The sequence below is a fragment of the Mastigoproctus giganteus genome, chromosome 10 (genome assembly GCF_048544385.1).
Source record: "Mastigoproctus giganteus isolate SK-2022 chromosome 10, ASM4854438v1, whole genome shotgun sequence".
NCBI classification, from domain to species: domain Eukaryota; kingdom Metazoa; phylum Arthropoda; class Arachnida; order Uropygi; family Thelyphonidae; genus Mastigoproctus; species Mastigoproctus giganteus.
Window position 1 is genome coordinate 122,028,300 of NC_143584.1, and position 18,126 is coordinate 122,046,425.

Here is an 18,126-nt window from a genome sequence, read left to right on the forward strand (position 1 = left end):
AGATTGGGTTGATGTAAGAAGTGGGGTTCCCCAAGGATCAGTATTAGGACCAGTGTTGCTTTTAATTTTCATAAACAACATTGATGAAGGGATAGAGGGCGTGATGTCTAAATTTGTAGATGATGTTAAAATTGGTAGAGTAGTTAATGATCACTGTCAAGCTGAGCTTCTTCAGAGAGACCTAGATAGACTTCAGGAATGGTCAGAAAAATGGCAGCTATGCTTTAATCCAACAAAGTTTAAGGTATTACACCTGGGAAACAGTAATCCCAAAATAACTTATTCACTTGGTGGAGTTCAACTAAACCCAGTACTGGACTTGGGTGTTATGATATGGTCAGACATGAAATTCTCTGAGCATTGTAAACAGGTTGCAAGGAAGGCCCATGGTGTCCTATCGATCATCTATTGAACTTTTGCAAGTAGAGATAGGGACATGATAATCCCATTATATAAGGCTTTTGTTGACCACACTTGGAATACTGTGTTCAAGTATGGAGACCGCACCTGAAGAAAGACATTGAGCTTCTTGAAAGGGTTCAAAGATGGGTAACTCGCCTGGTGAGATCGGCAAAAGGGCATCCTTATGAAGAAAGACTTTGAATATGGGGGTTGCAGAGTTTGGAAACTAGACACCTTAGAGGAGATTTGATTGAGGTGTTTAAGGCTCTGAGAGGCATCAGTAAAATGAATGAGGATGAAATTTTCAAGATTATAAATGATGCTAGAACTAGGGGACATAAATTCAAGTTACGGGGGGAGATGTTTAGATTGGACTGCAGGAAGTTTTATTTTAGCCAGCGAGTTATAAATTACTGGAATAAGTTGCCTACATGGGTGGTAGAGGCTGACAGTTTGGGGAAATTCAAAGGTAATCTGGATAGTGCCTTCGGGTGAGGGAAATGCATAGGATGATAGGTTTAATTTCCTTTTCTTTCATTAATTAGTTTTTTTTTGGCTGGTGCAGCGTAAGCCATAGGCTTTCTTGCACCATGCGGCCATTACTAATACTAATAAGATAATGCATTTTTAATTTTTGGTTTCGTTCAACACCACAGGATTTTACAGACGTTACAAAAGGTGTTCAAAATGCTGTCCTTGCATCTGTACACAGCTTTGTAGTCTTCTCTGCATTGAGTTGCGAATCCTCTGGCATTTCTGAATCATTTCTGATTTTCTGAAAGGCTCCTTCAACCCAACGCTGCAATTCCTCAACTGTGTTAATGTCAGAAGCGTACACCAAGCTTTTTATGTGACACCAGATACAAAAATCCATTGGATTTAAGTCTGGTGATTTTGGAGGCCACATTATAGCTCACCTCTACCTATCCACTGTTGAACATACCTTTTAGTTAGATACCAAGTCACAACTTGAGCAAAATGTGCTGGTGCACCATCATGCATAAACAACATGTACTGGCGTTGCTGAAGTGGAACCTTATCATCATCAAGGAGGTCTGGAAGAACATTCTGCTGGAACTGAAGGTACAGCTCTCCTGTTAGCCTGTTTGGCAGAAAGTGTGGTCCAATTAAATGGCCTCCTAGTAGTCCTGCCCAGTCATTCCACAAGAAACATTGCTGATGTTGTGACTCGTGAATTGCATTAGGATTTTCGTCAGACCAAACGTGATAGTTACGAAAATTAAAAATATCATCACGAGTAAACCCGGCTTCGTCAGTGAACAAAATGTTGTTTAAAAATTTGGGGTTCAGGACACACTGTTGTTGCATCCACTGGTAGAAGTTCACTCTGGGAGGGTAGTCTGTATTGCTGAGACCTTGTACATGCTGGATATGGTAGGGGTGCAGTAATTGGTGATGTAAAATTCGCCATGCACTGCTATGACTCAGTACACGTTCTTGCATAGCAACCCTCCTTGTTGAAATTCTTGGATTTTGTTCTATTCTTTCTAACACCTTTTCCTCAGCATCAGGTGTTATGCTTCTGGGCCTACCTGCTCATACTCCATGTGTGAAACACCCATGTTCTCTAAGGCATTGAGGTACCCTGATGCGCCTGTTGGGCTGCCTTTGGTGGGGAAATGCTTCATGGTACAAATGTGCAGCCTCGAGTGCACTGCCATTGGCTTTACCATACATGAAGTGCATGTCCACATACTCTTTGTTGCTGTAACCTCTGTCCATGTTGACTGTCCTTTGACAAGTACTAGTATGCCTGCTATGTCTCAGAGCATTGAAAGAGGGGAAAGGGAGAGAATGAGCATAACCTAACCTAAACAAACAAATCAGTAGTGGATCCCAACTCTGTACTGTTCACCTTGTTAGTGGTAGTGGTGGATCCCAACTAGAAATGTGCAACATCTCGAAAACGATTCAGTTAAGGACCCATTTATTAGGCTTTTTTTGCATATTGTAGTCTGTACAGTTCATGCCGACTGGGCTAACCAGGTGGGTAAAGTGCCTGCCTGGCAACCCAAAGGTCGTGGGTACGAATCCCGCCTCAGACTTGGATCAGAGTAAAATGCAAAAACTTTGGGCGGTGCATTATGGCCACAGAAGCTGATGTGCCAACAACTAACAAAAAAAAAAAAAAATTACAGTTCACCTTTAAATTATTGACCATCACTTTTGAAACACCGTATGCGTGCACACACACACACACACACTTTTTTACTTGCTTGTATTTTTTATCATTTATTAATGCTTATTGCTCATGTTTATGTGCATTGTAACATGGTGAACCATTTGTAGGTTATCTATAAATTTTAACATTGTAATTGGGCTTGGGGCATGACAGCCTCTGTTGCAAATATGCTATAAAATATTAGATGATCATTCATTTAATTAACATATGCATATTTTAATATATATTTAGAAAAAAATTATAAAATATGCCTTAATGAAGGTAATAAATGACACAGCAGTTAAAGGTAACTAACTTCTCCCTAAGGGGTGATTATAATAAGTAACGTATAACATTGAAATAATGCCAAATGTTATTTTTATTGGCACATGGTATTATTTGATTGTTGGTTGTATGTAAAAAATATATAATTTAAATTGAATAAAAAACACGTAAAATGTAAATAAAATTTACTTTTTAAAAATTTTATAGGAATTGGAAATGTTTATTGAACAGATACAAGCATTGTCTAATGATGAAACATATAACCTTCTTGAAGAAAATAAAAGATTAAGGAAGCAATTAAAGAAACAGGACCAAGAAAATGAGGAATTAGTCAGTCATGAAATCAAACAGATGTTGCTACAGCAGGGTTTAGTAGAAATATCCAGCTTACCAGTTCCTGAACAATTTGCCTACCTTTTAGTGGAGTGCAACAGGATGAAGGAGAAAATAGAGCAGGAGCAGGAAAGGAAGAGGAAGTGGGAACAGACAGCACATATAGTTTCTAATATGCCAGATAGTGTGAAACTTAGTTCGCCACAAGTACAGTGGATACTGGAACGCCAGAAGTAAGATATTTATTAAGATTATTGGAAGTTATTTTATTTATTGAATATATGTGACAGTCAAACAGGTGATCTCATTTTCATCTAGCAGAGGAGGTCCAAAGTTTAGAATGACTCAGATTAAAATGGTTAGTCAAACTAATGGAACAAATTTATCTAAAAAAAAAAAAAAAAAACGTGACCCTCGAACTTCTATTGTAATTCAAATGCATACAACTGCTCATTCTGATCTTAGTGATGTCCATTTCCATGCACAGGGTGGCTTTAAATTCCATTTTCATGGAATATTTTACTCTCAAATATTGTTTTTACATTCTCAGATATTTTGTATTTGTTCTCAGGCAATTGCAGGCAGCGAGAAGTCTGAAAATAAAATACAGTAAACTTCTATTATAATGCTTTCAATGCAACTGGTCCAAAGAGGATTATAACTAGCACCACATTTTCAGAGGCGGTGTTTCATTTTTCACTAATATTTTGGTGGATAATGTTGAATTTTTAGATTTTTCATTGCAGTGTTCACGAAGCAATGGTTCATATTAAGTTGAAAGGCTAAAAAAGCTGTAGCTCTAGTTCCACACTTGATGTATTATGCTTGCTATTTTGACACCTTCAGTATTGTTTTGCTTAAAAAAATGAAAATTCTTATAAAGATTTTATTAAATTAAATCAAACATATCTTGAGTGTTATGTATTAACATAGTGCTATTATTAATGAAATTTATTGATTCTATATTGAAAGCACACGTGCACGCACTTGAGACATTACTTACTGTTTCAGCAAGGAAAGTGTACAAATAATGTAATGTTGGATTAAAAAAAAAAAGAAAAGAAAAAAAAGAGAGGAGTGTGTGCAGATGTGACAGTGAATAGCTAGACTCTAACCTTCAAAGTTGAAGTTAAATATGAAATAAATTTCAGTTGTCCCAGGAAAAATTTCTGTGAAGTAAACAAAACTGTGCAGTTAATGGTTCCTGGAATTTGTCTCTATCATTTTTTTCCAAAGCATAAAATTGAAGGTTATGGTTATGTGTGGGTTTATTCCTTCCTAGAACTTCAAAAAAAAAGATGGAAGTGGGAACAGACAGAACCTCAGTTATCTGTTGTCTCAACCACGATGCTTGTGCATATGTTGGCTCTGATATCCCCCGTCTCTGACAGGGAATATCATTAGCATCACTGGTAGAGATGCTGAGATATCTTTACCAGCAATGCTAATGATAAGCCAAGGCATATTGTTATGGAACTTATATTCAGGTGACAATTGTGAGTCATGTGGACTGAATTTTTGTGAAGTCCAGTCATTCTACGACAACCAAATCCTCTTCTTGAACCTTCATGATGGTAGGACCATTAGAAAACCTCAGTATACCCCATGTACAGAGAGGGATGCCATCCCTGAAACACTGCAACTAGTATACTGGAAGTGACCACCCAACTATAAACTAACATAAACAGGGGTAGAGCAGTGGTGTCCACACCACAGAGAGGAATGTCATCCCTTTGCATCAACAGGCAATACTAAGTGATAGCTGGCTCTTATCAACCTGTGCAGTACCACCACTTTCTTATTGGAGGCATAAAGGGGTGAAACGGATGTTTTGTCTCCAGTGCAAAATGCTGGCAACCCCCATCTTTACATTTTGCAGTTTGATGTCTTTTGAGGTTATGATGGGCACCACAGAGATATCCGCTCTCCTTACATTTCAAGGGTACAGCTTTCAAATGGTTTTCTCAGGCTGGCCTCTAGAGAGGCCACTGGATTGAAGTTATTGATAACTCATAGAGCTTACAGTACTGAAACCATTGTTAGGTAGTGATCACACAGTTGTTAGTGGGAAGATGAAGAAAGATGTTGCAGTAGTTAAAGGTAAAGGTTTTAATTTCAGAAACAGGGACTGTGATAGTTTAAGGCACTACATGACATCTGTTAATTCAGCAGATTGCAGAGGGAGGGTCACTACATTAGAATTATAGAATACCTTTAAAGCAGTAATTACAGAAGCCACGAATTCATATATGCCATTAAGAAAATATAGCACAAGCAGGATGGCGAGATGGATGAATACAGAGCTGGCTAGCCTAATTATTATTTTATTATTACTAGTAGAAGTAGTGTCATATGATGCAAGAAAGCAAGCTTATAAAGCATCAGCAAAAAAAAAAAAAAAAAAAAACCTCCCACATCACTTATCAGTTCCCTCCAATAATCTGTCTAGTTCTTGAATTTATTCAATTTACCCACTTCTACAACAACAGATGCGATTTGTTCCAACAATCAGCCACCCACTGGCTGAAGTCAAACCTCCACACAGCCATCCTTCCTAAATTTGAATCAGTGCCCCCTTGTTTGTAGTTTGAGCAAGAGGAAGAATGCCATTAGCATTGGCGCCTCCATAGCCAGGTGGGCAGGAGCAGCAGTGCGTAGCACACGCTTCTTGATTAGACCAGGGTTCGAACCCGTGCCCACCAAATACGGAGGATGCGGAAAGGTCAGAGAATGACCACCGCATATCCCCGGAGCAATATGGCCTTAGTTGCTAATGCTCCTAAAAACCAGATAACAAACAAACAAGCCATTAGCATTGAGCTTACTCAATCCATTCAAAACCTTAAAACCCCTAAATCAGATCACCTTAGAGGTGTCTGGTCTCCAGATGCTGCGATTTTCAGAATTGAAGCCTTTCTTGATAAGACCAACATTTTGTTCTTTTCACTAATCTCATTGCCTTTTCTCTGCACCCATTCCAACAGGTTTACATTCTTCTTAAAATGAATCCTTCAGATCTGTATACAGTACTCAAGATTCAACATAGCCATTGCCTTGTACAGCGGGAGTAATCACTTTGTTCTTCCTGCTAACAAAGTTCGTGTATATTATTGACAAAACTCCATGAGTTGTCCTGGCAGACTCTGCATTACTCAGAGAACTCCATATCTGACTACACAATTGTCCCCAGGTCTTTTTCATTTTCCACTACCCTGAGTGTAGTACACACAATTTGTACGTTAAACTGGAATTGTTGCTATCCATATGCACTATCTTCCATTTCTCAGTGTTAAACTTCAGTTGCCATTCTCAGCCCATCTGCTTTTTTTTTTTTTTCTCTTTTTCTTTTTATTAGAATTTGTTGCAGCAACTTACTCCAATTACTGTCATTAAACACCCTACCAACAACTTTTGTATCATCCACAAACTTAGACATTAAGCCTAATATACCTTCATTGGTATCATTAATAAATATAGAAAACAATAATAGGCCCAGCACTGAATGAACCCTGGAGAACTCCACTAATAATGTTAGTCCATGAAGGTCAATGTCCATTAATAATCACTCTGTCTTCTACCATTCAACCGTACTTTTATCCAGAGCAGTAACCTGCCCTTAATGCTACAATGCCACACTGCTCCAATTTCTACAGCAGTCTTTTATGAGCAACAGAATCAAAAGCTTTCCAGAAATCCAAGGTTATGATATCAGAATTATTTTTTGCATCCAGTTCCTTTGTTACTGTATCATAGAATTGATTTGTATTGGTCAGATAAGATTGTCCCTTAACAAATCCATTCTGTGACTGCAGTATAATTGCATTCCGTCTAAGTGGTCCTGCAGTTACTCCTTTACCCAGAGACTCCATTATTATCCTTTGAATAGAAGTTAAGCTAACAGGTCTGTAATAACTCCTGTCAGCTTTTGTTCTCTCTTTGTGAATTGATATACATCTCCAGTCCACTGGGATCCCCCCCTGAATCCAAAGATGCTCTCATAATTATGGCTAAAGGTTTGCTTACCTCCTTTAATTTGATTGGATAGATCCTATCCACCAGGTGCCTTTTTTATGTTAAACTTCAACAATTTCTTTTCCACTTTCCTCTGAAGTTATCACAAAATCATTTAGCCCCCTTTTAGATTTTGATGAACTTCTGGCATTTCCCTTCCTAAAGAAATCCTCTTGCATGAATGTAGATGCAAAATACCTATTCAGTTTGTCAGCAAACTGAGCAGAATCATTATCAGTTAAACCATCGACATCAACTGGACCAGTGTGATTCAGTTCCTTCCTTCTACTGTTAATACAAGTAAAGAAATCTTCGGTTTTTTTTCTTTCTTGGCATTCATTGCCAGAGACTTCCTGTAATTCGCCTAAGTTTACCTAACTTCCTTTGTGACTTGATTACAGACTAGATTTTGTCTACTATCGACTTCTGTATCACCTGATACTTTATATGCATCCCACATATTTTTCTTCTCTGCCATGAGTCTCATCAGTTCATCTGACATCCACTTGAGTCTAAGCTTTGAACAGTCTCTCTTAATTGGTATAAAAAGCATAGTAACTTCTATGATTACTTCATTGAATGTTCCTCATTTAGCATTTGCTGTTGGTAAAATCATCACATAGTCCCACTGTATATAATTTAAAAATTGTATGAGGCCATTGTCATCACCAAAGCAAAGGCCCTTCCTTTACTTTTAACAGTAGTTATGTCTTTAAGTAAATCCCACATCAGCACTCTGTATTCACTGCCACCCAGAAGGTCTTTTATCTGCAGATTTTTTTTTGCACAGGACAGTGTAACAGGTCATGTGGCCCTGGGGGCTGCATGACCTATTACACTATACCCTATGTAAAAAAAAAAGTGCATGGTGTCCTATGTTCAATGCTATTGCTTAATAATTTTTGCACATCCTGAATATACAGGCAGTTCCTGCTTTATGAGTTTTTGCTTTACAAGTTTCCTGGTTTACAAGTTTTTTTTTTTTTTTTAGATTATCAAGTATCAACAAAATTGAAAATATGAACATTAATTGCAATAAATAAATGCTAAACATTCAAAAATACCGTATTTCTACGTGCGTAACTATGCAAAACTGTGCCCGTAGCTGTACAATACAGTTCAACTGTGCATGCGTTTGTTTGTTCAGGCAGAAGAGCGCAACTCACTGACACAACATAAAGCAGTTAACACACTAACATTACAAAGAGTGGTTGTGTTGCTCTTCATTTTCGCTGTCTTGTCTTATTTCAATTTTATCCCCCTTATTAATACTGTACAGTATGCCAAAACAAAGTAATATCACGGAGAGTGATGTTAATAAAAAAGAAACAGTGAAGAGGAATAATATTGGAAACAAAGTAGGAGATCATAAGCAATTAGGATCTCATTATTCATCATCAGTCGACGATGATGAAGAATAAACATTCTTTAACATTTGAATGACATATTTCTTTATTATAATTTGCTTGATTTTAAAGGCGTGTTTGCATTTCTTTGAATAAATAAACATTGTTTAAGGATAAAACATTGTTTTGTAATGGTCAATGAAATTTGACCATTACTATGGTCAAATTTATTTGTTGAGAACGTAACCCATGGTTTTAACATTATACCTATGGGAAATAAATTCCCACTTTACGTGCGTGCACTATTAATGAATTAACTCGTAAAGTCAGGAACTACCTGTATGTAAAAAAAAATCGGCTATATGCACGTGGTATGGTAGGTATGTGACTGACTGCGTGAATGTATTGTGTCCTTCGTACTAGACTGCAGTTGGGGTGGCCTATCCTGAGGATTGTCTACTGCCTTCTGCTGATTTCCTATTCAAGCAGAATGGTGTGGGATGCTGACACTGATTTCAGCTGGTCTGACTAGTGTGGGATATCATATTTCTGACAAAAATGCTGTGATGGCAACCAAAACCCAACATATGGCACTCTGTTCCTATGTCTTTTATCCCCTCCAAAAAGCGCAGATTATTTTCCCAACCCTGCCACTCAAATTTTTTGCCTGGTGGGCACTACCACCCTAAATACCTTCTACTGCTCATAACACTTCCCCCCCCCCTCCTTTCCTGGAGTGTAGGTTGCATCTATAGTGGTGCCTGATCCATTTTCCCTTTTTCAATTTCCTTATGGAAGCCTTCCTATCATCTATCGCCGACCGGGCTAGCCAGGTGGGTAAAGTGCCTGCCCGGCAACCCAAAGGTCGCGGGTTTGAATCCCGCCTCGGGCTTGGATCAGAGTAAAATGCTAAAACTTTGGGAGGTGCATTATGGCCACAGAAGCCGATGCGCCAACAACTAACAAAAAAAAAAACAAACTAAAACTATCATCTATCCTCTTTACCTTCCTTTTTTCCCCAAAACTGAACTCTTTACCTTCCTCTTCTCCCCAAAACTGAACAAAACACCTTCTACTTTTTTTTTTTGCTTTTTTCGTTGGGCATTCCCTGGTGAGCTCAGGCAATGCCAGGTTCATCCTGCCAGAGGCCTTACACAACTCTATTTCCTGGCCTGCCTCCTTGTGGTACTGGACATCAACTAGGGAACTGTGGTGTTCCATGGGCTCCTAAGGGGCTAGATGAACAACAGACCAATATAATCCAACTCTACACAATGCAAATTACACAATGATTTCCATTTTTCTGGCCTTTATAGAGTCTGTATTGCATCACAAAAGATCCATTCACAGTTAGGGGAATCCCCTGGTGCTACAAGACCTGTAACACTATACTATATTATGTCATTTCTGTACACGTACTCCCCATATTCAAATTCTGTATCCCTTATGTCTGAGTGACACCATGTCTCTGATATCTCCACAATGTCTGCATTTGATGACTTAATCAGTACTTCAGGTTCATCAAATTTATTTACTGTGCTCCTAGCATAAAGTGTACATGCAAGTATATGTGCACCTATTCTTATTCCTAGTTACCCTAACACAGCCCATGCAGGTGCCTCTGTAGCCAGGTGGGCAGGAGCAGCAGTGTGTAGCACACGCTTCTTGATTAGACCGGGGTTCGAGCCCGTGACCACCAAATACGGAGGATGCGGAAAGGTCAGGGATTGACCACCGCATATCCCCGGAGCGATATGGCCTTAGTTGCTAATGCTTCTAAAAACCAAATAACAACAACAACCCATGCACCAGTTGCTTTACTATTTACATGTTCCATGATGACCCACAACAGGGCTTGAAATCTGGGACACTTTGCTTTCCAAGCTGCTGCATGTTCCAACAGAAGTGGTGCAAGAATTACACTGACATCTGCCTGCAGCTCTAGTTAATCTATTAGTCTGTGTATCCTTCCAAGCTATCAGTTTTCCAACCCACCTGCCACTGCCTCGATGGCATCAGCAAATATTCTTGCACCCCTTCTGTGTAAGCGTATCCCATCCCTGTAAAAACAGTCTCCTGTTAACAAGTACAGACGACACTGAGAAAAATTCTACCCCATGAGCCTTTCACAGTCTCTCCAGGGGTGGATCAGTTGACAGGCTCTTAACGTGTACTCCCTCCTATTGTGTCTGGGCAGGATTGCAGACATTTTCAAATTTAATCCTAACTTGTGACTTTTTTCCCTAACATTGTCCTATACTTGTTAAGTAAGTCCTCAGATCTCCTACTCTTAATATCATTAGTGCTAACATGTAAAACATATCACCTTTCGTGCCTCTAAAAGATATCTGCTCAACAACATCTACTTTTGTCCCTGGCAGACATACCCTGGTCTTAATTCGTTTATCATTTTTGCACAACATATTTCCCATTTCCTTGGCAATAGAGTCATTGACAATAACTACTTCTTGTGGGACCAGTGCATTCTGCCTTGGTGATTGCTGCCCTGTTGCCTGATGCACAAGTGAGGACTGTTGTTGAGTTGGGCAACTGAGTGCTTAATGGGCCCCATGTTAATCCTTTCAAGGGTATCCACCCTATTCTTCAAGCTCTCATAAATGCTCATCAGAAAGGTAACTTCATACCTAATTTCCTCATACTCTTTGTAACCAACACACACACAGACATCCCTCTTGCTGTATCACATCCCATTCAAAATACTGCAAACATTGCACAAGTAGCACATTTTGTAAGGTTGCTCCTTCAGTTTTCCACTGATCCACTGCACTCCCATTACTCTGAGTGCGTTGTTTTGCTGCTTTAGTCTGAAGCATGATTAATATGAGCTATAGTGGGGCCCATTGTTCTTTTTTTTGAAAATTTGTGAGCCCATTATTGAAACGATCATTTATTTTACAAATTAAATATTTCTAAAATAAATTCAATTATTGAGTAACCACAGCCGGAACTACAGTGGCACTAGCGGTGGTGGTGGTGGGGGGGGGGGGCTTTCTCAGCATTTTAATGGTGCAATCGACCAGTTATGTGTTTAAAATTGCTTTTTGATTTAATTACAGTCCTCTGTTTAACAAAATTCTTTATAGCAAATTTTTTTGAATTTCCCTTGGTAATTACATTTAAAATAGTTTCCGTAGAATGGTTTATGACAGACTTAACTTTGTATGCATTGTTCCCACCTCTGGCCTTTAAACAATTTTGGCAGTTAGAATGTGCAAATTAAGAGTTAAAGGGATTGCTGTTCCATAATGTTAGTGGTGCCTGTAAAACCTATGCAGCCACCTATTCCAACTACCTAGAAGTCGCGCTAGTCAATATGCTTTCCATAGCCAGTTAAGGCATATTCCCGACTCGGATAATAGCCTCTGGTCAACCTGTGTTGTGGCTCCCCTTTACTCCGGAAAGCTGTCTGTTTTTCGGAGTAGTGACTGATCCATGCCTTTCAGTAAATTTCTCATATCTATGTTTATGTGGTCACAGTAGCTGAATATCCAAGTGATTCTGACAATTTGGACAGTATTCAAAGAACTAGTGACAGTAACAACGTCTGGGGGGGTGAAATGAGAGCAACTAAAATATTAAATAAACTTTCCGAAGATGAAATGTTGGCAGATTTTGAAACTGCAATGAGGCCTTCACTGTGAAGAAAATGTTCCCAAATATAATGGCATGAAGGCAATAATTTAAAAAAAAATAAATAAACTATGCATTATTTTACCAAACTCCAAAACACCAGTGCGATTTAAGGATCATTGCTAAAGAACTTGATGTGGAAATTATAAAGGTCGGTCAAGTGTTCAGGCCATGATGGGCAGCCTGTAGCTTGTGGACGAAGTTGCAGTTTGGAGGAATTACCCTGCTTTGGCAAACATTTTTAATCAGAAGTTAAATATTTGGGATTATTAAACTGACTTTAAAATCTGGAATTTCTTAATGATTTAGCACTAATGATTGACATCCTGCAGGAGCTCTCTTACCTTTCAGAAGCTTTACAAATTCACAGCACCACTATAGTAAAAGGTTAAATTATTTATTTGAACTATCAATGCTATTGCTAATTTGAAAAATTCTGAAGTAAATTATGAAGCTGAATTTGAGAGCATGTTGAAGCCAAAAGAATTTGAAGAAATCAAAATTGAAAGTAAGAACACATTTAAAAAATTACTTCATGACAAGTTATTAAACTGCATTGTTTTATCCTTAAAGTATTATTTTAATTTTAAATTAAAGGATTTATTTAATTTTTAATTAAATAAAGAAAATAATGATGTCACTGACGATGAAGAATTGAAAGAAATTTTAAATATATGCCACCCGAAATTGTGGCATATGGAAAAACTTTCATCTCCATGGCAAGAGGTAATGCAAGAGTGCCATTGCATGAAAATGAATAAGAAATTTAAATTTTCTAATAAAATATGAAGTAAAAATGAATGATTTTCGAGATTTTGTCGAAGACTTTTTATCCTTAAAATCAAGTGTAATGCCCTTTTCAATTAAAAATGCCAGAAATATCCTTGAAGCCGTTGCAATTAGCAGTGCTGAAGCTGGGCAAGTTTTCAGTGTAATGAATAACATTTTAACAATAAAAAGAACATCTTTGACAATTGAACATGTTGCAGATATAATGACCATAAAGCTAAATGGAAAGCCATTGTTTCAACTTGATCCAGATTGTTACATCAAATCTTTCTTCTGTAATCATCACTCACCTATTCAGGAAAGCAGAAGATCGACAACAAATATTAATAAAGAAGTAAATTCTATATGGCATTTTTAGAATAAGTTTTTCTTGAATATTTGTGTAATAATTTTTTTCAAGTAATCTGTGATTTTCGTGTACCTTTTCTAGAATAGTTTGTTTTTTATGTAATATTTGTTTTTATATTGTAGAATGTTTTGTGATAGCTTTGTTATTTGTGATATGGGAAATATTTCATATTCTTTTTTATTTGCAATATTAAAATTTTATCATGAAAAAAATGTTTCCATTATATTTCCCTAGTTGTAAAAAAATAAGAATAAAAATGTGGTGCGTGTGCCAAACACATACAGTAGATGGTTTTATGTGAAACATCCTTCGCATTTCTTTTGGGTATTTTGATTTGTATATATTAATTATGAAATAAAAGAGCTTTTGTATTGTAAATATTTTATTGATCATTCACAAATTTCCATAATTTCTGGAAGACAAGATACAATGAATTTATGCTAACTAAAGTAAGAATGTATACTTGCAACATAACTAAATGTCTCTGGAAAACAGTATCGATTGAGATACTCAATCTTGTAGTTGAAACAACATATGCAGCTGTTGTTTCAACTAAAATGGAATGTAACAAAAATGCTAGACGAAAAAAAGAAATTGTTGACAAATACTTGTATTGTTGCAAGTATACTTACTGCAGTAGTAACTGCAGGGTTAGGCGCATTATGGCCTTGCTGCCCTTGCGCCATAAAGCCCATAAACAAACAAACAAACAAACAGTAACTGCAGGAAGATATGATTGTGACGTCATACTATTCAAAAATTCTAAAAAAATAGAACTCGAGATATCTTACCGGTCAAGAAAAATGTGTCACGCACTTTAATCATACTACTGGTGTGCTCAGCACAGACTAGTGGTGTGAGCGTGGGAAGCACTTCTGGCAGATGATGTCACTTCTGTGATCGATCAGATTTACTTGGGAGGTACCCCCAAGAATGTTTCTCATCAAAAAGTTGGCAAAACTGATAGCCCATTGTTAAAATATTCATAGCTCACCACTGGCTATACTGTATTGTTTGTAGAGTTTTTGATTAGTTGTAGCCTTACTAAAAATAAAATTTCTTGGCTAAAACAAAATATACACCAACTTATATGATTTAGAACCTTTGAACTACCATTCATTTACCACAATTAAAACCCTACAGTTTCACTACTAATTTTTTTATATGAATATTAGTGTAGTACCTTAAGTACAACTTGATAAAGTCATGTTATTAAAAACATGTTTATAGATTATAAATTTTAGTGTATAGGCCTCTTCTGATACTGATTACAATGCTGCAAAACTGTGAAGAAACCAAGTATCACCTATATCAATACTATAACAATGGTGGCAACATTCGAACATTCTTATCACTGCAATACAATGTTGGCAGATTCAGCTGTGATTTCTTAAGCAGGTACCAAGGCCAAGTAATGAACAAATTCATCAACTTAATCAGACAATCACAAATAATAACTACGCTATTAATTTTAAATCAAAAGTTATAATAAACAATTTTTAAGCAGTAAAATAAGGTCCGATTAGTTGCTCCTCCTAGAAAAGTTGCACATCCAGATAGCCTCATCAGCATGGGAAAGTTAGAGAGCAATGAAAACTACTGAAACCTATAACAGCTACAAGTTGATCTGTAATAATACCACAGATTAGGTTAGGTAGGCCAAGGCCAAGTATGAGAAAGCATTGGATAAGAGAGCAAAGAAATTGGGACAGGGAATTTTTCATGTTTGTGAACACAAAGAAGAAGAAAACAAACGAGATTTGACTCTTGTGTACTGGACCTGGGGAAAGTCTTAGATAACTCAGCTGATGTTGCTGATGAATTGAATTGGTACTTGGTATCAATCTTTACAAAAAAAAGACCCTTCATGCTGAGGAGAGGTGTGAGTGAGACCGAGACATATGAAATTAGTGATTTCAAAATTACAGAATTTTGAGAAAGGCCAGAGAGTGTATTGAATCATCGAGGTTAATTATGAGGGTATCATTGAATTTGAAAGATTCCTTTGGATTGGCAAAGCACCAGCATAATTCCAGTACATAAAGGTGCAGTATCGTCTAGGAACGTTTAGATAAAAATGGCTTTCTAAAGGACACACAACAGGGTTTTGATAAGGAAAAATCATTTCAACTAACCCATTACGCTATTTTTACACAGTTACTAATGACAGGATGTAGGGAACAATTTCAGCATAAATTATTTGGATTTTAGCAGGGCATTTGACTCAGTCCCTCATGAGAGCTTACTTTATCAGCTGTAACATGTTGGATTACTAAAAAGACTCTAAATTGTATTTTGGGGTGGCTGCAGGGCAGAAGCCTGAGTGTTGGGATCAATGGATATTCTTCAGATTGGTATAATGTCAAAAGTGGAGTTGCCCAAAGGATTGGTTCTTGGACCATTGTTGTTTCTGATTTTCATAAACAACATCAATGGTGGGATAGAGAGTGTGATGTATAACTTGTACACTTGGTGGGGTTCAATGAAAAACAGTAGAGAAAGAAAGGGATCTGGTAGTTATGATACAGGCAGATATAAAATTCTTTGAGCAGTGTAAACAGGTGACCAGGAAAGCCTATGGTGTCCTATTGAAGATTTATCAAACAATATACTGTAGAGGTGTGTGTGTGTGGTGGGGGGGGAAGAGTCATAACACAATTGTAAGACTGCATTATGCATTTGGAGTACTGTGTCCAAGTATGGAGACCTCACCTGAAAAAAGACATTGAGCTTCTTGAAAGGGTCCAATGGCAGACAACTTGCATTGTGGGCCACAGAGCTTGGCAACCAGGCACCTTTAAGGGAAGATGATTAAGGTTTATAAGACTCTGAAAAACGGTTAGTAAAACAAGTGAAGACGGATATTCATTTCCACCTACAGTCTACCAAGTCCTACTCTTTTTCTGACACAATTCCAATTATCAGTTGCCTCAAGCACTGCTCATCTCAGTTGTAATTATTTGCTTTACAATTCTATCTGCTTCAAAAGTGGTACTTCTACATATGTCCACTCTTATATTCCCTGTAAAAGATTTACTAATTTGGAATCTTTTTTTTCTTCTGTGGCTTAAAATCTCTCTGCCCCATTCTTGGAAATTCATCTGTATCCTCTGTCATTCTCCTAGTTCCACAAATCACTTGGAATGCACTGACTTCCTTTAATTTCTTTGAAACTCTACTTTCTCCAGTTCAACTTTCCTAACAGTGAGATAATTTTAATGTTCACAACCCGTGCTCGCTCCAGTTTTCTTGTTGCACAGACCCTGCCTATAAAGATGCTGAGGCTTCTATATTACTAATGACTTCTCACAGAATGTTCATTTATCTTCCAGAAAACTGTTTTGATTGTGTCTTGATAAAGGTTCTCTAAGCAAGCTCCCGTCTTATGGATTGCCAAATGTTTTTTGTAATTGTATATCCAGTTTTCTCCCTGACTGCTCACTGCAGGTGATGGTAGATGGCTATGTCTTCTAACTTCTTCACCAATGTCGGTGTTCTTCACCAATATTATATTAATGACCTTCATCCTCTGACTGGCAGTTCTATCCATAGACCCATAGTTTTGCTGATGATAGCACATTGCATTTCACTTTCCAAATGGAAGAAACCTTGTCCTGCACAAATAGCTTCAACTTCTCAAATATCCACTACCAATTCCTTGAATGCCGAACTAATTCTCTAGTGAACAAAAGATAATTTACTTGTATTCAGTCCTTCTAAAAACTCACTCCTGTCTTATATTTTCAAAGAAGAATTTACTGCTCTCTGATTATTTTCAAAGACACTCAGATTTCTAGACAAGATTACATATCTCAGTTGGAGATTATCCTTACTTCTAATCTCTCTCTCTCTTGTCATAAGTATGTAACAAATATTGCTTACACTTCATCGAAAAACCCTGGGTTTTCTCTTTCTCTCTCTCCATTACTTTTCTTCTGAAAAACTACTCACTTTGTACAGATCTCAAATCTGTCCTCCTATGGAAATGGAACATGATCCCTACATTCGAGGAGACTCCATAACTTCTCTCAGGCTTCTATATGTTATTCAAAAGAGAGTAGTCATGCTAATGCCCATCGATTATCGTCCCATTGCAATTACTTCTACTCTTTCTAAAGTAATGGAGAAATCCTTTACTGTCAACTCTTAAACTATCTAGAAACCTTCCATCTGATCAATGATCGCCAGTATGGATTCTGTCAGTGTGATCCACTGGTGATATTCTGATTTACGTTACCCCTCTGGGACAAATTCAATTGGAAAGTTTGATGAAACTCAAGTAGTTGCTCTTGAGATTTCAAAGGCCTTTGATCGTGTATGGCATAAAGGTTTTCTAAATAAGCTTCCATCTTATTGTTTGCCAACTATTTTTTTGTAATTGGGTAACCAGTTTTTTCTCTGACTGCTGGTGATGGTAGATGGCTCTCTTTCTTCTTACTTCTCTGTTAATGCTGGTGTTCCCCAAGGCTCAGTTCTTTCTCACACTGTTTTCCTCTTGCATATTAATGACCTTCTTCTGTTGACCGGAAATCCTATCCATAGTTTTGCTGATGTTGGCACATTGCATTCCACCTTCCAGTTTGAGAATTCTTGCCCTGCTTAAACAGCTTCAACTTCTCAAATATGCAGTACCAATTCTTTAAATGCTGATCTTCAGTAAATTCTCCAGTGGGACAAAGATAACAGTTGATTTCGATCCTTCTAAAATTCAGTCCTGTTTTATATCTCACAAAAAAGATTCTTCTGCTCCTATGCTTATCTTTGATGACACTTCAATT

At 37.4% G+C, this 18,126-nt stretch overlaps 1 protein-coding gene across 1 annotated transcript in view; it reads left to right on the forward strand.

Annotated features, from left to right (window-relative positions):
* Nucleotides 1-18,126, forward strand: part of LOC150079261 (uncharacterized) — a 123,726-nt gene that overhangs the window by 30,532 nt on the left and 75,068 nt on the right. The window contains exon 3 of the mRNA XM_090383360.1: nt 3,077-3,435. Coding sequence (XP_090239486.1) covers nt 3,077-3,435 — 359 coding nt within the window. The remainder of the gene's footprint in view (nt 1-3,076; nt 3,436-18,126) is intronic.